The sequence below is a fragment of the Apodemus sylvaticus genome, chromosome 21 (genome assembly GCF_947179515.1).
Source record: "Apodemus sylvaticus chromosome 21, mApoSyl1.1, whole genome shotgun sequence".
Taxonomy (NCBI): Eukaryota; Metazoa; Chordata; class Mammalia; order Rodentia; family Muridae; genus Apodemus; species Apodemus sylvaticus.
The window spans coordinates 22,741,142-22,761,839 of NC_067492.1; the positions used below are offsets into that span (position 1 = coordinate 22,741,142).

Below are 20,698 nucleotides of genomic sequence, written 5' to 3' on the forward strand. Positions count from 1 at the left end.
AAAACCATCATCATTTTAAAAATAAATTCTGAGAACTACGGCTCCTTACAGGAAATGAAAGGGTTAAACAACTTTCACAAAGAAACACTCGCTGTAACTTCTTTCCTTTTTTGACATGGGATGGCCCTGAAATCACAGGATACCCCTGCCTCTATGTCTCAGCTGCTGAGCTTACAAGCTTGTACCGTGCCCACCGTGTTACAGTTTTCTTGGTTCTTTTCTCTTGTACACTTGTAGCCTGACTCCCAGAGAGGCAGTGTGACCCGAGCACTTGAGTATCTAAGCACTCTATTAAAAACGGATGAAAGCCACCAATGTGTGGAGGAAGGGCTGAGAACTTTAACAAACCCGGTCTCTAGCTTCCACAAAACTACTAGGTCAGCCAGGTGTGAGGGTGCACGCCTTTATTCCTTGTACTTGGGAGGCAGAGGCAGACAGATTTCTGTGACAGAGGGAGGCAGATTTCTGTGAATTTGAGGCCAGCCTGGTCTACAGAGTAAGTTCCAGGACAGCCAGGGCTACAGAGAGAAACCCTGTCTCAAGAAAACTAAAACCAAACCAAAAAAACCTACAAGGTCAAAAATGAGAGATGGGCGGCACTGGCTGGGTCTGATGTCTAAGGCTGGGTTCAAAGCTAAGACAGTAGTTATCTAGTTTAGTTTGAGACAGGGTCTCAGTGTGCCTCCACACCTTAGCCTAAGATGGTTCTGTTTTAAGTGAACTGTGGGTAAAGCTGGCCTGAACAGGCTGTCCACTTAAGTAAGCAGGAAACTTTTTTTTTTAAATCTCACCAGTACTGAGAGCAAAGAGGGACAGTGACAAAGCCCGGTGGATAGTGTGACTTTTGGAGCCAGACTGGCCCCTCCAGTACTGGTGTGCCTACTTCTTACTAGCTCTGTAATCCAAGCAAGCGATTGACTGCTTATACACCCTCATTTATTTTCCCATCAGTAAAGCAGAAATAATAATCATCATCATCATTGTCTCAGCTGGATATAATGGGGCATGCCTATAATCTAGCATTCAGGAGGCAGAGGCAGGGATCAGCTGTTAAAAGCCACACATAGTGAGTTCGAGGCTACCCTGAACTCCAAGAGCCCCTGTCTCAAACAAACAAAACCAGACAATGACAATATCTACCTCATAGGCCCAGTGTGAGTGACTGTGTGTCAACTGCACAGGACACAGTGATTGCTATGGTCATCTTGACTGCTACCTAGATGAAGTGCCACAGCTGCCACCCACTGGGGTAACAGGCTGAACCCTACCTACCCTGGGGTGGAGTATGAACCTTTTGGTTTGTGTGTATATTGAGCAGTATGTACATAATAGTGTGTGTTCACCTGTGATTGTGTGTATGTGTGTAGGGGAAGAAGTGGATGTGGGATGTCGTCCTTTACTGCTCCATGGCCAGCCCTTGGCTCCTCAGTACTCACACGAGCATCAGGTGAGCTGAGCACAGGAGGGAGCACCTGGAGGAGGTTGGCTAGCTAGATTAGTCCTATCGGTCTCTGGTCTCCACACGCACAGGCACACATGTGCACCTGCACACATACATAAACACGAAGGAACCACACACCAATCTGTGGGTGGCAATCTTGGAGTAAGTGGGGGTACGATTGTGAAATTTTATATATATATATATATATATATATATATATATATATATATGCATGCATGCTGAGGAGCAAACCCAGACCTCTTGCATGTCAGGCAAGCCCTCTGCAATTGAGCTGTACTCCCAGTGTGAACAGTTTTCACTTCTGTGAAGTAGCAGCTCCAGCAGTGCCATGGCATCCAGTGCCCATGGCATCCAGCAGTGCCCGTGGCATCCCATGGAGCATCTTCCGAGGTAGTAAACAGTACCTTGGCCAAGACAGACGAGGTCCGGAGCTAAATGCCTCCCAGAGCGGGGATTCTGCAACCTAGCTGTCCAATCTGAAGAAAACAAAGGAACTGATTTTTCTACTCTGTGGTCCTTGGAGACCACAGAAGGCCACCTTGGGGAGGGGCAGAAAGGAAGCTTTGGGAATCACAGAGCTACTGGGTCAGTAAGAGGAGCTGTGGGAGGGACCAGGGATGACCCTCAAAAGCTAAGAGGGTGTAGTCCCTTCCAGGGTCTGTGAGGATCTGGCTTCCCTTTTCCCTTGCCAGAGTGTGTGCAGGGCACAGCCTGAGCTGGCCAGCAGGGAAGAGGCTGCAGTAGACGCAGCCAGACTCATTCCCAGCCCCCCAGGCAGCGCGGACACCGAGCAGCGTGATGCATGAAGTCAGAGGTACAGCGCACTGCAGCGAGGCTGTGCATGTGACTGCAGCACGAGCCAGCCTGTAGCAGGACACAGCCGGGGCCCTCGAGGTCACGGCCACTGCAGGGCTCAGGGAAGGCAGCCACCCAATGAGGGAAAGGTAGCCTGCTCTTAGCGCCCATTCAGGACTCAGCTGCCATTTCTTTCTTCTCTAGAGTCCTAGAAACCCTGGCTGTGGGAAAGTACAGAAGACTCGCTCTGGTTGTAGCAGGTCAGTCAGATGGATCGACCTCCCAGCTTATTCTGCAAACTGAACAACTTTCCCAGTCACAGCCCTGGCGAGAGTTACAGGCAGACGGCAGCACTTCACTCAGGTGGCCTGAGATAAAGGGGCAGGACATGCTGGTGGAGGACCCTGGTGGGAGGACCCTGGCAGATACACGCGCGCACACACACACACTCACACACTTGCTGTCCTTTTTCTGTTGTTGGAGAAGCAACTGAAGCCATACTGCCGGGAGGTGGGGGCGGGGGCACAGATAGAGAGGGAGCTGCCTGCTGCTTTCTTGTGCTTGAGGAGAAACTAGAAAAAGGACTATGCATGGCTATATTTATTTCCAATTTTACAACGCATAGCACATTAGCTGCATAGCACTGTCCAGAGACAAGCCGTGAGAGGTGGCTTCAGGGAGAAATCAGTCTGTGGCTGCCTCCTTTGTTCCAGAATGCCCCGCTGCACTCCTCCCCCACTTTCCTCTTACTGTCTGGATCCTAGCTCTTCTCCAAACTTCCTCTCCACCTGCTCTTCCCGCTCTCTGAGATGGTCTTCCTGTGTCTATGTGGCCAGCCCTCATGTCTTTGGCTTTCACAGTTACCAGTTTCCCAGCCAGCCCACCGGATGTCAGCTCTGAGGAGCGCTCACCCCGGCCACTCACAATCCTCACTCCTGGCTCATTTTTCCTGCAACTTTTAACAGAAAATGTTTTATTACATTCATTACTGGGGAGGGGTGTTCTTGCCATGGTGTGTGTGTGTGTGTGTGTGTGTGTGTGTGTGTGTAGGTTAGAGGCAACCTGAGGGAATCCGGCCTTTCCTTCTATCATGTAGATCCTGGGATTTGAACTCATGTTCTTAGGCTTGGCAGTGACAGATGTGGGATGGGAGGACTAATAGGGAAGCAGAAGAGGACAGAGGTGGGACAGAGAAGCTCGGCCACTCAGGATCTGTCATGGAGGCAAGCACGACTCTTCCTGCTGTGTGTCAGCCTTGGGGTTTTGTGCCATTTGCTTGTTTTCAGGGCTGGGGACTGAGTGTAGGGCCTCACACAGGCTGAGCCCCACTGCCGCCTCGCAGACGTAGGCATACTCCTGCCTGCTTACAGTTTTCTTTTAGACAGGCCCTCTCAGCTTTTCCATGAACTCACTGCAGCCGAGGCAGGCCTTGAGCTTGTCACCCTCCTGCCTCAGCTCCCCAGGAGCTGGGATTACAGGTCTGTGCCACCAGGCCAGATGGAATTCTGGACCTTTTAAAACTTAAGTTTGTGCTTTTCCTATCCCGTTATTCTCTTTAGCGCTTTTCATTCAGAAACACAATATACACATGAATAAGTTTACAATAAAAATTATAATTGAGACAGTGTCTCCTGTTGCCCAGGAGATCAGAAATCCTCCAGCCTCTGCTTCATGAGTGCTGGGATCAAAGGTGTGCACCACCACAGACTTGCTTGGTCTTTTGCTTGATATACTGCCCGTGGTTTGAAACGGTGACTGGCACCTTTCTGGGGACGCCTATCAGGAAGGTGGAGCTGAGACTTTTGTGTAATCTGTCATGCTTTTAACAGGCAAGAGCACCTTAGTCCCTTGCACTGTCACAGTCTGAGTTCTGCTTCCTTTGATCAGGACACTCCAGAACATGGAGATAAAGTTCTGTGACAAAGTTCCAAACTTACCTCTGCAATGCTGAGGCACAGTGGATGCTGAATTAATCTTATAAAGGTGTAGGCAACTGGGTGGGCTCATCTGAAGCGGCCAGTTTCTTCCTTTTTCTTTGTGTATCCATGTGAGTGGACTTGCACATACACACTGTGCATATGTGTATATATTCATGTGTGTATGTTCATGTGGGTTCATGAGTTGAACACACACCATGCATGTGTATGTCACTGCGGGTGAGGGTGCATACAGTGTGTGTATGAACTGTGTGTGTGTAGGCCAATGGACCACTTTGGTGCTGTTTCCCAGGAACTACTGCAGCACTGCTTTTTTTACTTTTTTTTTTTGAGAGAGGGGGTGGGGTAGGGCATGTATGGGGGTGTCTCTTGTTGGCCTAGCACTCTCAGAGTAGATTAGACTAGAAGCCAGTGAGCCATCAAGATGCACCATCCCTGCACCCTCCCCCGTCCCCTAGGACTGCAGGCACACAAGCAGTGTTTCTATGTAGATGCAGAGGATAGAGTTGCGATCCTCAGGTTTGTAAGTACTTCAGGGACTGAAGTATCCCCGTATCTCCCCAGTTTCCATCTTCTCCATCTTCTTCTTCTTCTTCTTCTTTTTTTTTTTTTGCAAAGAAAACACCAAAAGACATAAATACAAGAGCGGTGACCACAGTGCTAAATCTAAAATGGCTTTAGTGAGCTGGCGGCAGGCCACCCATGTGTAACGCATGCTCTGCCTGCCTTCCTCAGACTCCACTGTCTCAGCCATCACTCTGCAGAGGAGCAGAAGACTGGATGGCAGCTCCAAGTAAAAACAGGCAGAGAGAAAGGAAGGAGGAGAGGAAGGAGGGAGGGAGGGAGGGAGGGAAGGAGCGAGCGAGCGAGCCCCAGAGATGCACAGCTTACTCTTCCTCTGCAAGAGTCAGCGAGCTCAGCAGCCAGATTCACACTGGCTGATCATTCCAGCCAAGGGAACTTTATTCTTTTGTATTCTGTACGTTAAGCAATGCTTTCCTCCCTCCCCACAGCTACACACCCAGATGAGATCTCTGCCCGTTCCTCATACAGGCAGAAGAATCTCACTATGAAAGAATATCAAGATGGGACCTGGGGGGAGGGCAGCTTCTCCAGCCAGTAGGTAGAAAGCGCTCCACAGTTATAGACACGCCTCCTCTAAGGGGCTCAGGACAATGAAGAGTGTGAAGAAGGAATTCACCTTTCTAACAGCACATGCTTTGGGCCAGAGGCACAGTGACCAAATGGATGCTCTAGAAAGGTAGCCCTGACCACCCCAGTGGCCAGCACCACACAGCTACCTTAAGTCTGTACCAAGGAGGCAGCGGAGACACCTGCTAGGAGGCGTGTGGCCACTGCTGTGGCTGCTTGGGTGTCCTGCCTCCTCCATGTTTTGTGAGCCAGGTCTATGGCAGGACCACGATCTTCTTCTCCAGCTTCTGAGGTGGGAACAGGAAGTTCCTCATGATCTCATCCAGTTCCTCCAGGGCCAGCTGGGCATGGAGCCTGGCGACATCGTCGGGTTCCAGATGCACCACATGCTTCAGCAAGCGATACAGATCCTTGAGGACATCGCTCAGCACCTGGGCAGAGAGAGGGGATCACGACCACATGTCTGCTGGGAAACAAGCCAGGGACCTTCCAACCTGGAGGAGGGAGCTGGCTGTGCCCCACATTAAGATTCCTTTGTGGTTTCTACCTGTAATACCTCACTATGGATTTTTAGGCTGTACCTCATTATTTCCAGGCCCTAGTATAGCTCCTAGCACTCCCACCTTCAGTCAAAGGATAGCAGAGTCCTCAGGACAAAGGCAGCCAAGACTGCCCGGGTATAGATGCTTCTAGAACAACTGGCTGCCTGCATTTTCCTCAGGGCCTCTGTGTGTCGGTATAAGCACACATAGAAGTCACTGCTCCCTCTGTAATGTGGATCCTGATGCAGAACCAAGGTCAAAGGCCTGATGGCAGCAGCCTTAACCAGTTGACCCAGCTCACTGTCTCCTGTTCTGGGATACAGACTGGACTAAACTTGGGATCTCTATGCCTCATCCTTCTGAGGGATAGAGCTAGGTTTGGTTCTAATTTAAGATTTTTGCTAAAGCTAGTCATAGTGGCACAGACCTTTAATCCCAGCACACAGAAGACAGAAGCTAGCAGATCTCTGTGAGTTCAAGGCCAGACTGATCTCTATAGTAAGTTCCAGAACAGTCAAGGCAACACCTAGAACCCGCTCTGGAAAGAACTACAGGAAAAGAGGAAAGGGTAGACACGTCCATGTGAGTGTAAAACAGAATGTGGCTCAGCATGGTGGCTCCTGGTCCTGATCCCAACTCCTGGAAGGCAGCCGCAAATGGATCAGCAGTTCGAAGCTGGCTTCAGTTACAACAGAGGATTCAGTGCCAGCCTGAGCTATGAGACCCTGTCTCAAAATAAAGCAAAACAACCAAACAACAACAAAACAAGTAAAAGACAAATCGGCCCAAAATGAATACATTTAAGGACCTAGGAACAGAGAGCAGAAGGCAGAAGAAAGGGAGTTATACTTTGGGTATATGAACTGCAGAAATGACCAGAAATGGTGGGTGACAAACACATGGTCTGAAATCTCAGCATCACAGAACCCCAGGGTGCTGCTTGGTGTCTTGGACTTGTTATGAGAAATTAGAATCCCTCTAACTTGTGAGGCTCGCTTTTTTTTTTCCCCGAGAAAGGGTTTCTCTGTGTAGCCCTGGCTGTCCTGGAACTCACTCTGTAGACCAGGCTGGCCTCAAACTCAGAAATCTGCCTGCCTCTGCCTCCCAAGTGCTGGGATTAAAGACGTGTGCCACCACCGCCCAGGTTCTTGTGAGGTTTTTGGTCATCATGGCACTGCGGACAAGTGGGGCAAAGTAGGGAACAGAGTTCCCCTAAAAGCCCTGGGCCCTCCCCTCACACACCTGCCTACCCCAGGCTGCCTGCACTCTGGCTCTGTGGATCTTTTTTCTAAGCAGAGCTCCTTTGCACACTCTTTATGCTGCAAGACTACTACATGTCCTGTTTATCCTATATACAGTGCCAAGATACCACTTCCGAGGGCTTTTCTCTCTAATGCCCATCCTCAAATTCTGTTTGCAGTCCCTATCACAATTATAATTTAAATATTTGTTGTGATTTTGTTTTTTATTTACGTTGGGAATTGATATTTTCATGATGGAACGAAGGCACACATGCCACTCCTGGCCAGCTTCATGAGTCTGAGAATATCTACAAAACAGTGCCAGTTCCCCAAGCCCGTGCGCCTATTTTTTTTTTTTTTTTTTTTTTTTTTTGGATTTGGTTTTTTCGAGACAGGGTTTCTCTGTGTAGCCCTGGCTGTCCTGGAACTCACTCTGTAGACCAGGCTGGCCTCGAACTCAGAAATCTGCCTGCCTCTGCCTCCCAGAGTGCTGGGATTACAGGCATGTGCCACCACCACCCGGCGTCCATGCGCCTGTCTTAATGACCTCCTATTGAAATATTAACATTACTAATCATCTTTATTGGGTTTATGGCTTATACATGACATCTAGTGAGACAATGGAGCAGAAGCGTGGGTAGAGGAGATGCATGCTTTCTCGCACAAGTGATTTTTGACTGTGGTTATTATGCGCCATCAACACAAGACTCTGATAGACCTATAGGGAGTGGGAGAATCATCCCAGCCAGAAGCAGGTCCACGTGTCTGTTATTCCTACAACTGAGCAAATGGACAGACTGACAGCCTGCAGAGTTCCAGTGCTCCATTCCAGGTAGAACCTGTGCTCACCATACAAGAAAGTAATGGTTGTCTCAGAAAGACAGCCGGTCAGGAAACTATATAACAACCTCCCCCACTTACCCACTTCTTTGTTTTAGCCAAACATTTACCTAAGACAGCAACATATAAGGAAGCAGGCCAGCCTGTTGTCCTTGCTGTCGCGGCCTGATGGGGGTGTGGCACTGATAACAGGCAGGCTTAAGGAAGACATTGCTGTGCTCGCTTTTGCGTGTCTTTGCAGTTTTCAATGACGGAAATGCACGTGCATGAGCAAGATGGGGGGCACACACTGTAATTCTGTGATTCTTCATATGAGTTAAATACTCTTTATTTGCATTTCAGATTGACATTGCACAGAGTAAAGATGAGCTGTAAAAAGCATGCAATTATTTCGCACGTCAGTTTCTCCTCAGAGCAACCTCAATGGCAATCAGTAACCACCTGGACAAGTAAATCGAGATTCTGGGGGAGAAAGGGAAAACTGCATCTTATTATAATTAATGCCACTCCCCCCCCCAACCTTTTTTTTTTTTTTTTTTTTTTTTTTTTTTTTTGAGACAGGGTTTCTCTGTGTAGATCCTGGCTGTTCTGGAACTTGAACTTGGTCCATAGACCAGGTTGGCTTTGAACCTATAGAGATCTGCCTACCTCTGCGTCCCAAGTCCTGAGATTAAGGACGTGTGCAACTACTGCCAGGCCCCACCTTTTAAAACTGTTTTTAAGGATGCATTTATTTAAGTGTGTGAGTGCTTTGCTTGCGTGGTTATCTGTGCATCATGTGCATCAGAGTACTGGACTTAAGGATAGTTGTGAGCTGCTGTGTGGGTGCTAGGAAGTGAACTCAGGTTCTCTACAAGGACAGTGTTCAATCACTGGGCAGTCTCTACTTCCAACCTCTCCCTTTTAATGGGGGCCTTGTGTTTTGGCTTTACATGGAAACACAGGTTTTACAGTCAGCCCTGCCATGTCTGTTCCTCTCCCAAATGTCGCTCCATTAAGTCCTGAGCCCTCCAGTCAAGCTCACTAAGACGCTGTAAGGTGTGCCCTGGACTCCTCACGGAGCCACTAGACATACCAGGAGTGAGGCGGGCATCCGGCCCCAAGTAGCCCTGTCCACACTCTGCTAACCCATCTTTATTTATTTATTTATTTTTTGGCAGAGTGAAAATGAGAGGATTCCGGAAAGAGGACGACTGCACAGCTCCTGCCCCACAGTCACTACTTCTTCTGTACTAATTATGACGGGCCTACGCGGTGCCCAGGCCATGTGCCAGTGTGGAGAGAGGGATAGGCCAGGAACCAGCCTCTCTGGCAGCCAAAGTCCAGAGGAGAGGGAGGCACAGGTCTCACAGTGAGGTCTCTACTGAGAGGTAAGTGGTGTGCCTGGCTATCAGGATCAAAGGAAGTCCTCTGCCTGTGGAGAGGGAGGGAGACAGCAACAACACTCTTCTGGTGACACTGTGACATGGACTGACCAGGGAGTGACTTTGATATCCATTACCAAGTCCCCCCACCATCTAGCCACTTGAGATAAAGTAGTCTCTAAGCAAAAGTAATTTAAAATGTTATATTTATAATAAAAATGATACTTATTTAGTATTTGTATATGTATGTGTATGTGCCATACATGTAGGGATGGGAATCCCATGTGGGTCCCAGGAATGGAACTCCAGTGGTCAGGTTTGGCAGTAAGTGCCTTTACCCACTGAGCTATCTTGCTGTCCAACTTGCTAGGTAGCCAAGGATGACTGTGATCTCCCTCCTGTCTTCTTCCAGCGGCTGAGAGTACAGGGGCGTGCCACCTGGCCAGTTTTCAGCCACGGAGGGACTGAACCCAGGGCTGGGCTGTGGAGCTGCCTGCTGAGGTGGGAGGTGTCTTTCTCCTAGAGACACCCACCACTCAAAGAGAGGCAGCTTTACTGTTTAAAGGGGGCACTTCTCAGGCACTCTGTGCTTCCTGGGGTGGGGTAGGAATTTCCCTGGGCACTCTTATCTTTAAATAACAGTAATGCTGGTTCAAACACATGGCATCCTGGAGGGTGCTGAGCTCCTGTTATCAGGCCTTCTTAATTAACGGCCCATCTTAGCAGCCCACCCTCCTGTGCCTCTCTCCAATCCCACACTTCATGAGACTTCCTCTGAACTCCCCAAGATCAAAGCTTCTTGCCAGCCAAGGATTGTCACCAAATCCTAAGGATCAGGGGCTGAATACAAGGAAAGTTCAAAGGTAAAGGTATTCACAGGGGCCTCTGAGGTGGGCAGGATACAAGCAATCCTGTGGGGGGACCTGTCATTGAGACTTCAACACCCTGCCATCTCCCCACCCACCTCACCTCCTGCTATCTATGCATATACACAAAACACACTTGTCATGTATACATCTCCCACTCCCCCACACCTGCCATCTACATACACACAAACACCTGTCATCTATATCCACGGCTACCATCTACACACACACACACACACACACACACACACACACACACACACACAAAAGCCCCCAAACCGCATGGAGAGGGGAGAGGCATGGGCGTGGTGTGTGCATAGGGAGGGAGGTGCTTCATCTCATTGCGAAGGGCTCAGAGAAGCAGGTGGCTGCCAGAAGCATTGGACGGGAGAAGCTCTTTGTGGGTCGGGGGTTTCCTCTTTGGTGTTGGAATCTCACATAGACATTGGACCTGAAGTTAACCATGTCATCTACACTGAGCTGTACACACCCCCACCTAGCCTCTGGGTCGGGAGAGCTTAAAGAAGCACCAGCTTCCTTGTGTGAAACCTTGGAAGGGTTGGAGTTAAGGTGCCTCACCAGCAGACAGTGGCGACTGTGGACCATGCAATCCATTTTCCTACCCCTCCTGTTGGCCAGCTTGGGGGTTTCAGTGACAAGGGCAATGTTTGGGGTTGGTGTGGCTGAGACACAGAAGGCTTACTAAAAAGAACAGCCTGAGCAGAACTGCCTTGGGCACACAGGTGCGCTTTCAAATGGAAAAGCAGAAAAACAGCTGCGGCCTCTCTCCGGAAGCTCAGAACATTCCTGCAAAGCTGTGTCTTTGAGTTAAGATCAAAAGAAAAAATAAATGGCAGGTATTCTTGTTAGATCCTAAATATGTTTGTTTATGTGGTTATAAAAGCCACATAAGCACAAGTCAGAATATTTGGAAACTACAGGGAGGGAAAAAAAAAATCTCTAGACAGACTACCTTTTAAACACAAGTTAGTGAGGAAGCTCAGTAGTGAGCAGACAGACAAACAGACACACACACACACACAAAACACATACACACACACACACACAATTTTTGTTGAGACAGTCTCGATATGTTAGCTCTGGCTAACCTGGCACTTGCTACGTAGGCCAGGCTGACTTTAAAGTCTTTGAGATGTGATTATGTCTGCCTCCCTAGTGTTAGGATTAAAGGTGTGTACCACCATGCCCATAGAGATTTACACACACACACACACACACACACACTCTATAAATATAAGATTTATTTTAATCTATATGTATATATGATTTATGTATATGGATATTTCGTTTCATGTATGGCCTTGAGCCACATGTGGGCAGTGCCCTTGGAAGCTAGAATCCTGGAACTGAAGCCTCAGACAGAGCTGTGCGCTGCCACGTGCATGACAAGACTTGAACCTGGGGCCTTTGGAAGGACAGCCAGTGCTCTTAACCCCTAAGTCATCTCTCAAGCTCTTGCTTTAGTTTTTTAAATTATTTTAAACATAAGGAAGAAGCAGAAAGACAAAACATTAACTTTTTCATCCATATGTAGTGTGTATATATCCCGTGAAGTCTGAGGAGCTCTGTGGGGAGAGAAGACAGTAGGGGTGTGAATAAAGAAAACCACGGAGGCTGGAGGATGGCCATGAGAGTGATTAAGAACAGTACAACTTTTGTAGAGGACCGGGATCAATTCCCAGCATCCACCTGGTGGCTCACAACCAACTGTAACCGCATCAGTTCTAGAACATACAACTCCCTCTTCTGTGGTGCACAGGCATACATGCAGCAAAACATTCATACACAGTGAGTCTGAGGCCAGTGTGGGTGACATCTAAAACAAAAAACAGGATAATTTTTCTTTTGTGTGTAGCGTGTTTCCCGTGCATGCACATACATGTGGCGGTGTGAGGACAGCCTTGTGTGGTATTCATCAGGGGGCTCACCTTTTTGTGCAGGCAGAGCTTGGAGATTACCAAACTGGCTGGGCTGCCTGGTCACTGAGGCCTAAGGATTGTCTGTCCCCACCTTCCCAGTTCAGATATTCTGGCCACACACACTGCACCCGGCTTTTCAGGCGCAGGTTCTAGGGGTTGAACTCAGGAATTTACCTACTGGGCCATCTCTCCAGCCCAAGGGAAAAAATTTAAAAACAAAAGAAAAGAACCAAGTTTCGGGGCTGGAGAGGTGGCTCAGCAGTTAAGAACACTGACTGCTCTTCCAAAGGTCCTGAGTTCAAATCGCAGCAACCACATGGTGGCTCACAACCATATGTAATGAGATCTGACGCCCTCTTCTGGAGTACCTGAAGACAGGTACACTGTACTTACATATAATAAATAAATCTTAAAAAAAATAACAAAGAACCAAGTTTCTTTCTTTACTGTTTATGTCTATGCATGTGAGCATGTGAGTTTGTTTACATGCACCATGTGTGTGCCAGTGGCCTCAGAAGCCAGACGGAGCCACCTGGGAGTGCCTGTAACCATTTCTTTATCCCAAGGGGGAAATGTTTTTGAAGTGACTTCAACAGGTAAGAATTCACTGTAAGGTGGTTCACCAGAGCACCTGGGGTGGCGACGTGGCTGCTCTGTGGTTATTATGTGGGGTCAGGAAGACACAAGGGGAGGAGGATGCAGCTCTGTTCCCTGGTACCATACAAAGCTGGGTACCATGGGGCACAGCTATCACCTCAGCATTGGGGGTGTGGGAAAGACAGGAAGCTTACGCTACAGAGCAAGCCTGGTCTAGCCTTAGATACATATAGCCCTGTCTCAAGCAAACAAAATAAAATAAATGGTCACAGTCAAGATAATTTTTCTCTTTCCCTGCTCCTCCTCCTGCCTTAGCATCAAACCAGGGGCCTTGAGCTTGCTATGCGAGTACTCTGCCATATGTACAATTTTTGAAGGTTTACTGGGGAAATAGGTTGTTGTGGTGGTTTGAACAGGTTTGGCCCCCACAGACTCAGGTGTTTGAATCCTTGGTCCATATGGAATAGCACCATTAGGAGGTGTGGCCATATTGGAGGAAGTGTGTCACTGTGGAGGCGGGGCTTTGAGGTCTTAATTGTTCAAGCTACTCTCAGTATGAAAAAAAACCCAGCCTCCTCCTGGCTGCCTTCATAGCAAGAAGTAGAACTCGGCTCCTCCAGAACCAGGCCTGCCTACAAGCTGCCATGCTCTGCACCATGTTGATAATGGATTGAACTTTTGAAGCTGTAAGCTACCTCCAATGAAATGTTGTCCTTTATAACTAAGACAGTTGTTAAATACGTAAGGATACAAAGTTAAATGCTTAGAGTCAGGTATAGTAGCTTATGACTGTCATCAGAACTCTAAGGCATTTCAGGTTCAAGGCTAGCTTGGGCTACATAGTGTGACACTTTCTCAAAATAACAAGAAAGAATGAAAGGGAGAAAAGGAGGGAGGGGGATGAGGGGGAAAAGAAGGGGGAGGGAAAGAAGGACAGAAGAAAGGGACAAGAGGCCAAATGTTTATGTAGCATCTACCGATAGTATTTACACAGAGAGCCAACAGACAGGAAACGAAAGGGAGCGAAAGCCAGGGAAGTCATTCTGGAGTTCTACCGACCAGTGAGGGGGGGCTCCCCTTGTGACCAAGAGAGAAACAAAGCCTGGGCGACAACAGCTCAAGAGTAAGACACTGACATATTGGCAAGGAGGGGAAGGAGGCGGTGGAGACATTGTCGGGACCGCACCGGACTTGTTTAGACGAAGCCCAGAAGAGGGGAAAGGTCAGAATGCATCCAACCACGTCCAACGTTTTAGTTTTCGGAGGGGAAACTAGGAAAGGGGATAACATTTGAAATGTAAATAAAGAAAATATCCCATAAAAAAAAAATACATTTAAAAAATCCATACAAATATTTTTTTGGGCGGGTGGTGGTGGTAGTTTTGAGTCAGAGTTTCTCTGTGTAGCTTTGGCTGTCCTGGAACTCGCTCTGTAGACCAGGCTTGAAAATTTTTTATTTTATTATTTTATGTGTGTGAATGTTTTTGTCATATGTATGTATATGTACTAGGTATGTACCTGGTGCCCACAGAGGTCAGAGGAGGGTGTCAGATTCCCCAGGATTAGAGTTACAGAGGTTGTGAGCTGCCTGTGTGTTCTGAGACTCTGATGGAACAAGTGCTCTTAAACCTGAATTAAGCCCTCCAGGCCCCAAAAACAGACTTTTTTTTTTTTTTTTTTTTTTTTTTTTTTTAAGGAATCATGTCGATGAGGTGGTGCCAGCCTGGAAACCTGAATTTGACCCCAGGCACCCACATGTAGGAGAGATGATTCTCATACTGTCCTCTAACCTATACATGGGAGCCACGGCATCCTTCACTAAACAGACAGACAATACTAAGTCACAATAAAGGAATGCAACTAACATCATCTCCAGTTTTCCTAGGGCCCCACAACTAGTAAAGAATAGAGCCAGACCCAATGGCGTGGACTGGGAGACGTGAGTCTATTAAATATCACCCACTCCTGCTGCTTATCCTTTTTTTTTTTTTTTTTTTTTTTGGTTTTGTTTTGTTTTGGATTTTTCGAGACAGGATTTCTCTGTATACCCCTGGCTGTCCTGGAGCTCACTCTGTAGACCAGGCTGGCCTCGAACTCAGAAATCCGCCTGCCTCTGCCTCCCAGAGATTACAGGTGTGTGCCACCACCGCCCGGCTTATCCTTTTATTACTACAAAGAAGTATACAGGAAGTGAGTCTGCTGCCTCCCTACAAGTCTACTATAGACAGAACATATGTGTCCTAACCAAGATGATACATAAAAAAGGACATTTATTATTATTGCCACCTGGAGAAGTCTGGCTTGCCATCAGGGGCTAAGGCAAAGACACAGCTCTCAAGACAAGGAAAAGAGAAGCCGCAAATACAAGCAGGCAGGATGGAGGGGGTGTGGGGGCAGGGCAGCGGTGACTTTTACTTTTTGTAATTTTGGGGGGGGGGTGCTTCGAGACAAGGTTTTTCTGTGTAGCCTTGGCTATCCTGGAGCTCACTCTGTATTGCCTCCCAAGTGCTAGGACTAAGGTGTGCACCACTACCACCAGCTAGCTTTTCATAATTAAAGATTATTTATTTCCCACCAAGGCTTTATTTGGAGAACAGAACAAAATGATGTCACCGGTCACCACACCTCGATGGCTGGTAAGTCAGTCTCTCTCCCTCTCTCTCTCTCTCTCTCTCTCTCTCTCTCTCTCTCTCTCTCTCACACACACACACACACACACACACACACACACACAGGCTCACTGTTTATATTTATTTCTTATTTGGCACGTATGCACACGCGTGGGCATGCACACGCCACAGCAGAGGCTCTGTTTATATTTATTTCTTTATTTGACACGTATGTACACGAGTGGGTATGCACACGCCATGGCAGAGGCTCTCTTTTTCTCTCACGTATGATCCGGGGTCAGACACACAATGTCAGTGGCACAGTGGCAAGTGCTTTTGTGCCTTCACCCTCGGAGTCATCTCAATGTCCCCTTACTTCCTTAGATTAAAAAGATTATTTTGTTTTTAATCATATGTGTGTTGGCATATACATGGGAGTTAGGTGCCTGCTGCCCAGGTGAGCGGTGTGAGGGAACCCTGGAGGCTGGAGACACAGACCATTGGAAGCTGGGCAGTATGGGTGCTGGGAATTGAACTTGGGTCCTCTGCATGAGATAATACATGTTCTTAACTACTGAGCCACCTCTCCAGACCCTAAATTTTAGATATGTATTAATAATTACTATTATTGTTTTGGGTTTTTGAGATCAGGTCCATTTTGTAGCTCTGGCTATTGTGCAACTCTCAGTAGACCAAGCTGGCCTTGAACTTACAGAGATTCTGCCCATCAGTGCCAGGACTAAAGGAGTGTACCACCACGCCCAGCTTACGTATTTATTATTGTATGTAAATAGTGTGTGTGTGAGTGTAGAGGTAAGAGGATAACTTTGTGGACGGTTCTGTCTACTTTCAGGTGGGCTCTGGAGACCACACTCGGCACCACTCACGCTTTAAATGCTCTTACTCGCTGAGCCGTCTCGCCAGCCGTAGTTAATGTTATAAAACAGATGATACCAGCACTCGGGAGGCAGAGGCAGGCGGATCTCTGATTTTAAGACTAGCCTGATCAACCAGGACTACACAGAGAAACCCTGTCTCAAAAAAAAAAAAAAAAAAAAAAAACCAACAACAACAACAACAACAAAAAAAAAAACAACCAACCAAACAAAAAAGAATGACAAGGAACAGAGAGACAATGAAGTTTCAGATGGAAAAGAGCCTTTTATCTCATTTCCTCTAATATGTTCAATTTCTACTCATGTGTAAGAAACAAGACACAGGATTACTGTAGTATAAACAGCTACAGTGAGTTGTGCACCTTAGGAAGTTTTCAGTGTAGTACAGAGCTAGTGGGGTCAGGTGGTAGTGGCGCGTGGCACACTGCAACGTCTGATGGGCGGCACTAGGGGAGAGGGGGAGGATTCTGCTGGGCCAGCAAGCAGGTCTGGACTTCAAGCCTGCAAGGCAGCCAGCCTCTCCACCATAATGAGAAGGGGGGCGGGGTGCTGGGGAAGCCAAATGGAGGCATCTGCTGGCCCAGATACTTTACTGACAAAATCTAAAGTTTCACTTCGATAGGTCTATGACAAAGAACAAACAGCAAGGCCAGGCATTTGAGACACTGCATCAAGAGTGCAGGGAAGTCAGCAGAGAGGTGGATTCCTGACATCTAAGGGATTCTCTCCACGCCTGGTGGCTAGAACACAGGCTCACCACAGCCCAAGCTGCTATTATTATTAAGAGAAGGTTACTGAGTCTTTCAGAGAGCATTTATTTTTAAAGTATTTCTATTAGACCTAGAGCTAAGAAGCACCCTGACCCCTCCTGCACTGTGCCTAGTCATACAATTGGGGAAAGCATCCCAAGTGTGAACTGTAGATGGGGCAGAAGAGGAAGGGTACTGTGCGTGATTTTCTCTGAAAAAACAAGGGAGTAACTGGCCAAGTGCTAAAAACCCTTCCAGGGATAGAGGTAGGTGAATCAGTGCAGGGACAGAGACCCAAACAGCAGCAGGCCGTAAGTTCCTGGTAGAGATGACAGCGCAGGGGTCCTAAACAAAAGGCAGGGAGCAGACTTCCCAGGTCTAATGTGTGTGCTCCCAGGCTAGCTCTTGCGGAGGCACTCCACCCACGGCCACAGGCCTTGTAGCCCACTGTGGCAGGAACAGGGGCAGCGACTGCCACTGCGGTAGGAACAGCGGTGCAGCCTCTCTCAGAATGTCTTTAAATAGCAACCTGAGAAAGGCAGCAGCTTTCCTGCACCTCCACAGGCACCAAAATAGAACAAAGGCGGCAGGGAGAATGGCCAGAGCCTGTGCAAAGGTGGCTGTGACTGCAGCTGTGGCGGCACTGCCAGCATCTGAGAGAGCCATGAGTACCCGCCCTTCAAAGGGCACCAACTGCCACACCTGGAGACCGCTTTATTGCTCCCAACTCCCGGGATCACTACGCAGACACCTGCCAAGGGTGGAGGTCCCGTTTCCTTCCTTCCCCGAAAGCATTCTGCTAGACAGCCAGGGGCAGGAAACGGATGGCTGCTGCCATTTATTGGTGGTTCTACGCTGGTCACGGGGCTGAGCCCTCTCCACATGGTTCACACTGAATCCTGTAACACAGGGATTATCAGTCCCAGTGTACAAAGCTGGGATTGGGGTTTAGAGGTTCAGAATTCAAACCGGCATCTGCTAAGTTTGGCGACTCTACAAATCTTGTCTTTAAATAGTGCATTACTAGGAAATCTGTTCTGTAGGAAGGACTTGTCCCTCTCCTGCACTACCTGCCTTGCTTATTTGGATGTCACCTGGCTAGTAGGGCATAGAGGAGCTGACAGACTAGTGTCTGATTCCAGGAAGTGCCGATTTGTTTTAGGACACCCTGAATCATTATAATCTTAGCCTGCTCAAACAGCCTGGGTGTCCCTGGAGTTGGCCAGGCCTTGGCAGGTAGAGAAAGTGCTGGTTGCAGACCCTAGATCATCTGCTTGGTGGAATTCAGTGCTGCAGTCACCCAGGAAGAAAAGGCCGTAGAGACTGACCAAAGGCCGAAGAGAACTAGATGTGTGGACACATGTATGAGGCCAGGGTCTAATATACATGGAGTGCAGAACAACCCTCACCACAGAGGGTAGACACACTGCCCCGAGGGATACCATCTAGGTAACTAGTGCCCCCGCCCCCCACTTATCCTCCTGATTGAAATGAAAAGCCTCCGCTTCGTTTAGTGATGGATGTAAGGGGGCATACCTTGTGCGTGGTAGGCAAGCCATAGCCATGACCTCTAGGAAACATTTTATTTCAGTTTTGTCTGTTTTACTTTACATGTATGTGTGTTTTGCTGGCATGGATGCCTGTGCATCACATACATGACTGGTGCTGGTGGAGGTCAGAATAGAGTTTCAGTTCCTGGAACTGGAGCAACAAGTGCTCTTAACTGCTGAACCATCTCTCCAACTACTCCCTGCACCCCCATGAAAAACTTAAAATGTCTGGAACTTGCCAGGTTCCTAAGAACCAGATTCTTGAAGTTTGGGACTTACGACTTTAAAAGTTTTAAAACTACTTATACTTTGTAGGTGACTCTGACAACCTAATAACAATGATGTGTCTTTAAGAAACTCAGTGTGTGTGTGTGTGTGTGTGTGTAAGAAGTCACCTTTGGAGATCTTCCTCTATCATACAGTTTGTTGAGACAAGGTCTCCCACTGGTCACTCTTTTCTGAAAGGCTGGCTGCTCTCGTGATTGACTTGTCTCTGCCACTGGCTCGTATGTGGGTGCCAGGGGTGTGACTTCAGATGCCCGTGCTTTTGTAGTAAGCACTCACAGCCAAGCAACATCTCAGCTCAATAACCTAATACGAATAAGGACAAGGCAGTGCAGGATATCAGGCAAACAAAACAAAACAACAACAACAACAAAAGACCCCAAAAAACTGATAGGAGACTTGGTAGGGATCTGCCATGATTTCAAAAGTAGATGTGTTAGTAGCTGCCCAAGATGCAGCTAAGTGTCAATGACAAAGCAAAGGGACTTAGTCTAGTACTATATTTCTTGGAATTTTCTTAATTATGAACAAGGAATTTTCTTTTTCCAGAACGGAGAATAATTTTGGTGCATGCATTTGAATTGTACCTCCCGGGCCAGTGAGATGGCTTCGCAGGGGAAGCGCACTTGCTATGCCAGCTGGACAACCTCAATTCAGTCCCCTGGAACCTACATTCAAAGCTGGAGTCAGGAGCATGCATTTTATCCTCAGCACGCGGGAGAGCCTTACCCAGAGCTCCCCACCCCACCAGCTAGCCTACAGTGGGAAGCTCGGTTGAGACAAAAAGAAAAACCTGCCTCAACAAGGTGGAAGGCTCCTGTTTCCTCATTCCAGTGACACAGTACCTGTGAACTCAGGAAAACTGGAGACCAGAAGAAAGCCCAGTGGTGAAGGAAAGGGGTCCTAGGAAGCCAAGTTTGTCTGAACACATCTACAACAGTTCACTTGTGTCTCTAGCGCAGTCCTGGGCTTGCTCTAGGACACCCTCTAGGAATGGCTGAGCTGGCACCTCACCTCCACACACCTGCTGGTTGTGTGATCTGAGCTTCGAGACATAACGGTGCTGCGCCCCGCGCCTCATCTGCGGATGGAGCTTGTGAGCCTGCTTATCGCAGAGCTGCTATGAGGATTTAGGATCTAGGGAGTTTCAAGGTATACAATTAGCCATTCATAAATGTTAGCAATGTTAACTACAGAAGGCCGGAGGACATGGGCTTTACCAGGAACCCACAGTCATGAGCAAACAACCACGGGGCGATGAGCAGGAGCTAGAAGAGACCTTACAGCGTCACTCTGTCTAATTTTTTAATTGTTTAAAATTACATGTATTTATTTTGCGTGGAGGAGACCACAGACCATAGTGCCTATGCTGAGGTCGGAGAACAATGACCAGCAAGGACCTGGTTCTCTCCTTCAGACGTTGGTCTGGTGGATCAAATGCAGGCTGCCAGTCTTGCAGCAAATGCTTTACCCACTGAGCCACCTACCACCCCAACCCTCAAACCAAGTAACTGGAGACGACCTTCAACTCCTGCTCTTTACAGAAATAACTCCTGTTATTTACTTAAAGATTTTATTTCTAGGGCTGGAGAGATGGCTCAGTGGGTAAGAGCACCGACTGCTCTTCCAAAGGTCATGAGTTCAAATCCCAGAAACCACATGGTGGCTCACAACCACCCGGAAAGAGATCTGAGGCCCTCTTCCCGTGTCTCAAAACAGCTACAGTGTACTTACATATAATAAATAAATAAATCTTTAAAAAAAAAAAAGATTTTATTTCTAGTCTGTGTACGAATATCTCACCAGTAAACGTACTGAATGTGAAGTTATTGTGCTATGTAGTGCCCTTAGAGGTCAGAAGAGGTGGTTGGCT

The 20,698-nt window shown here is 47.9% G+C and overlaps 1 protein-coding gene across 3 annotated transcripts in view; it reads right to left on the minus strand.

Moving 5' to 3' along the window:
• Positions 1–20,698, minus strand: part of Has3 (hyaluronan synthase 3) — a 181,799-nt gene that overhangs the window by 17,929 nt on the left and 143,172 nt on the right. Inside the window, exon 18 of one of the 3 annotated variants that reach the window (XM_052166545.1) lies at positions 5,047–5,777. The exons of the other annotated variants lie outside the window; for them this stretch is intronic. Coding sequence (XP_052022505.1) covers positions 5,601–5,777 — 177 coding nt within the window. The 3' untranslated portion in view covers positions 5,047–5,600. Of the gene's footprint in view, positions 1–5,046; positions 5,778–20,698 lie in introns of those variants that run through there. 3 annotated transcript variants of the gene reach the window in all.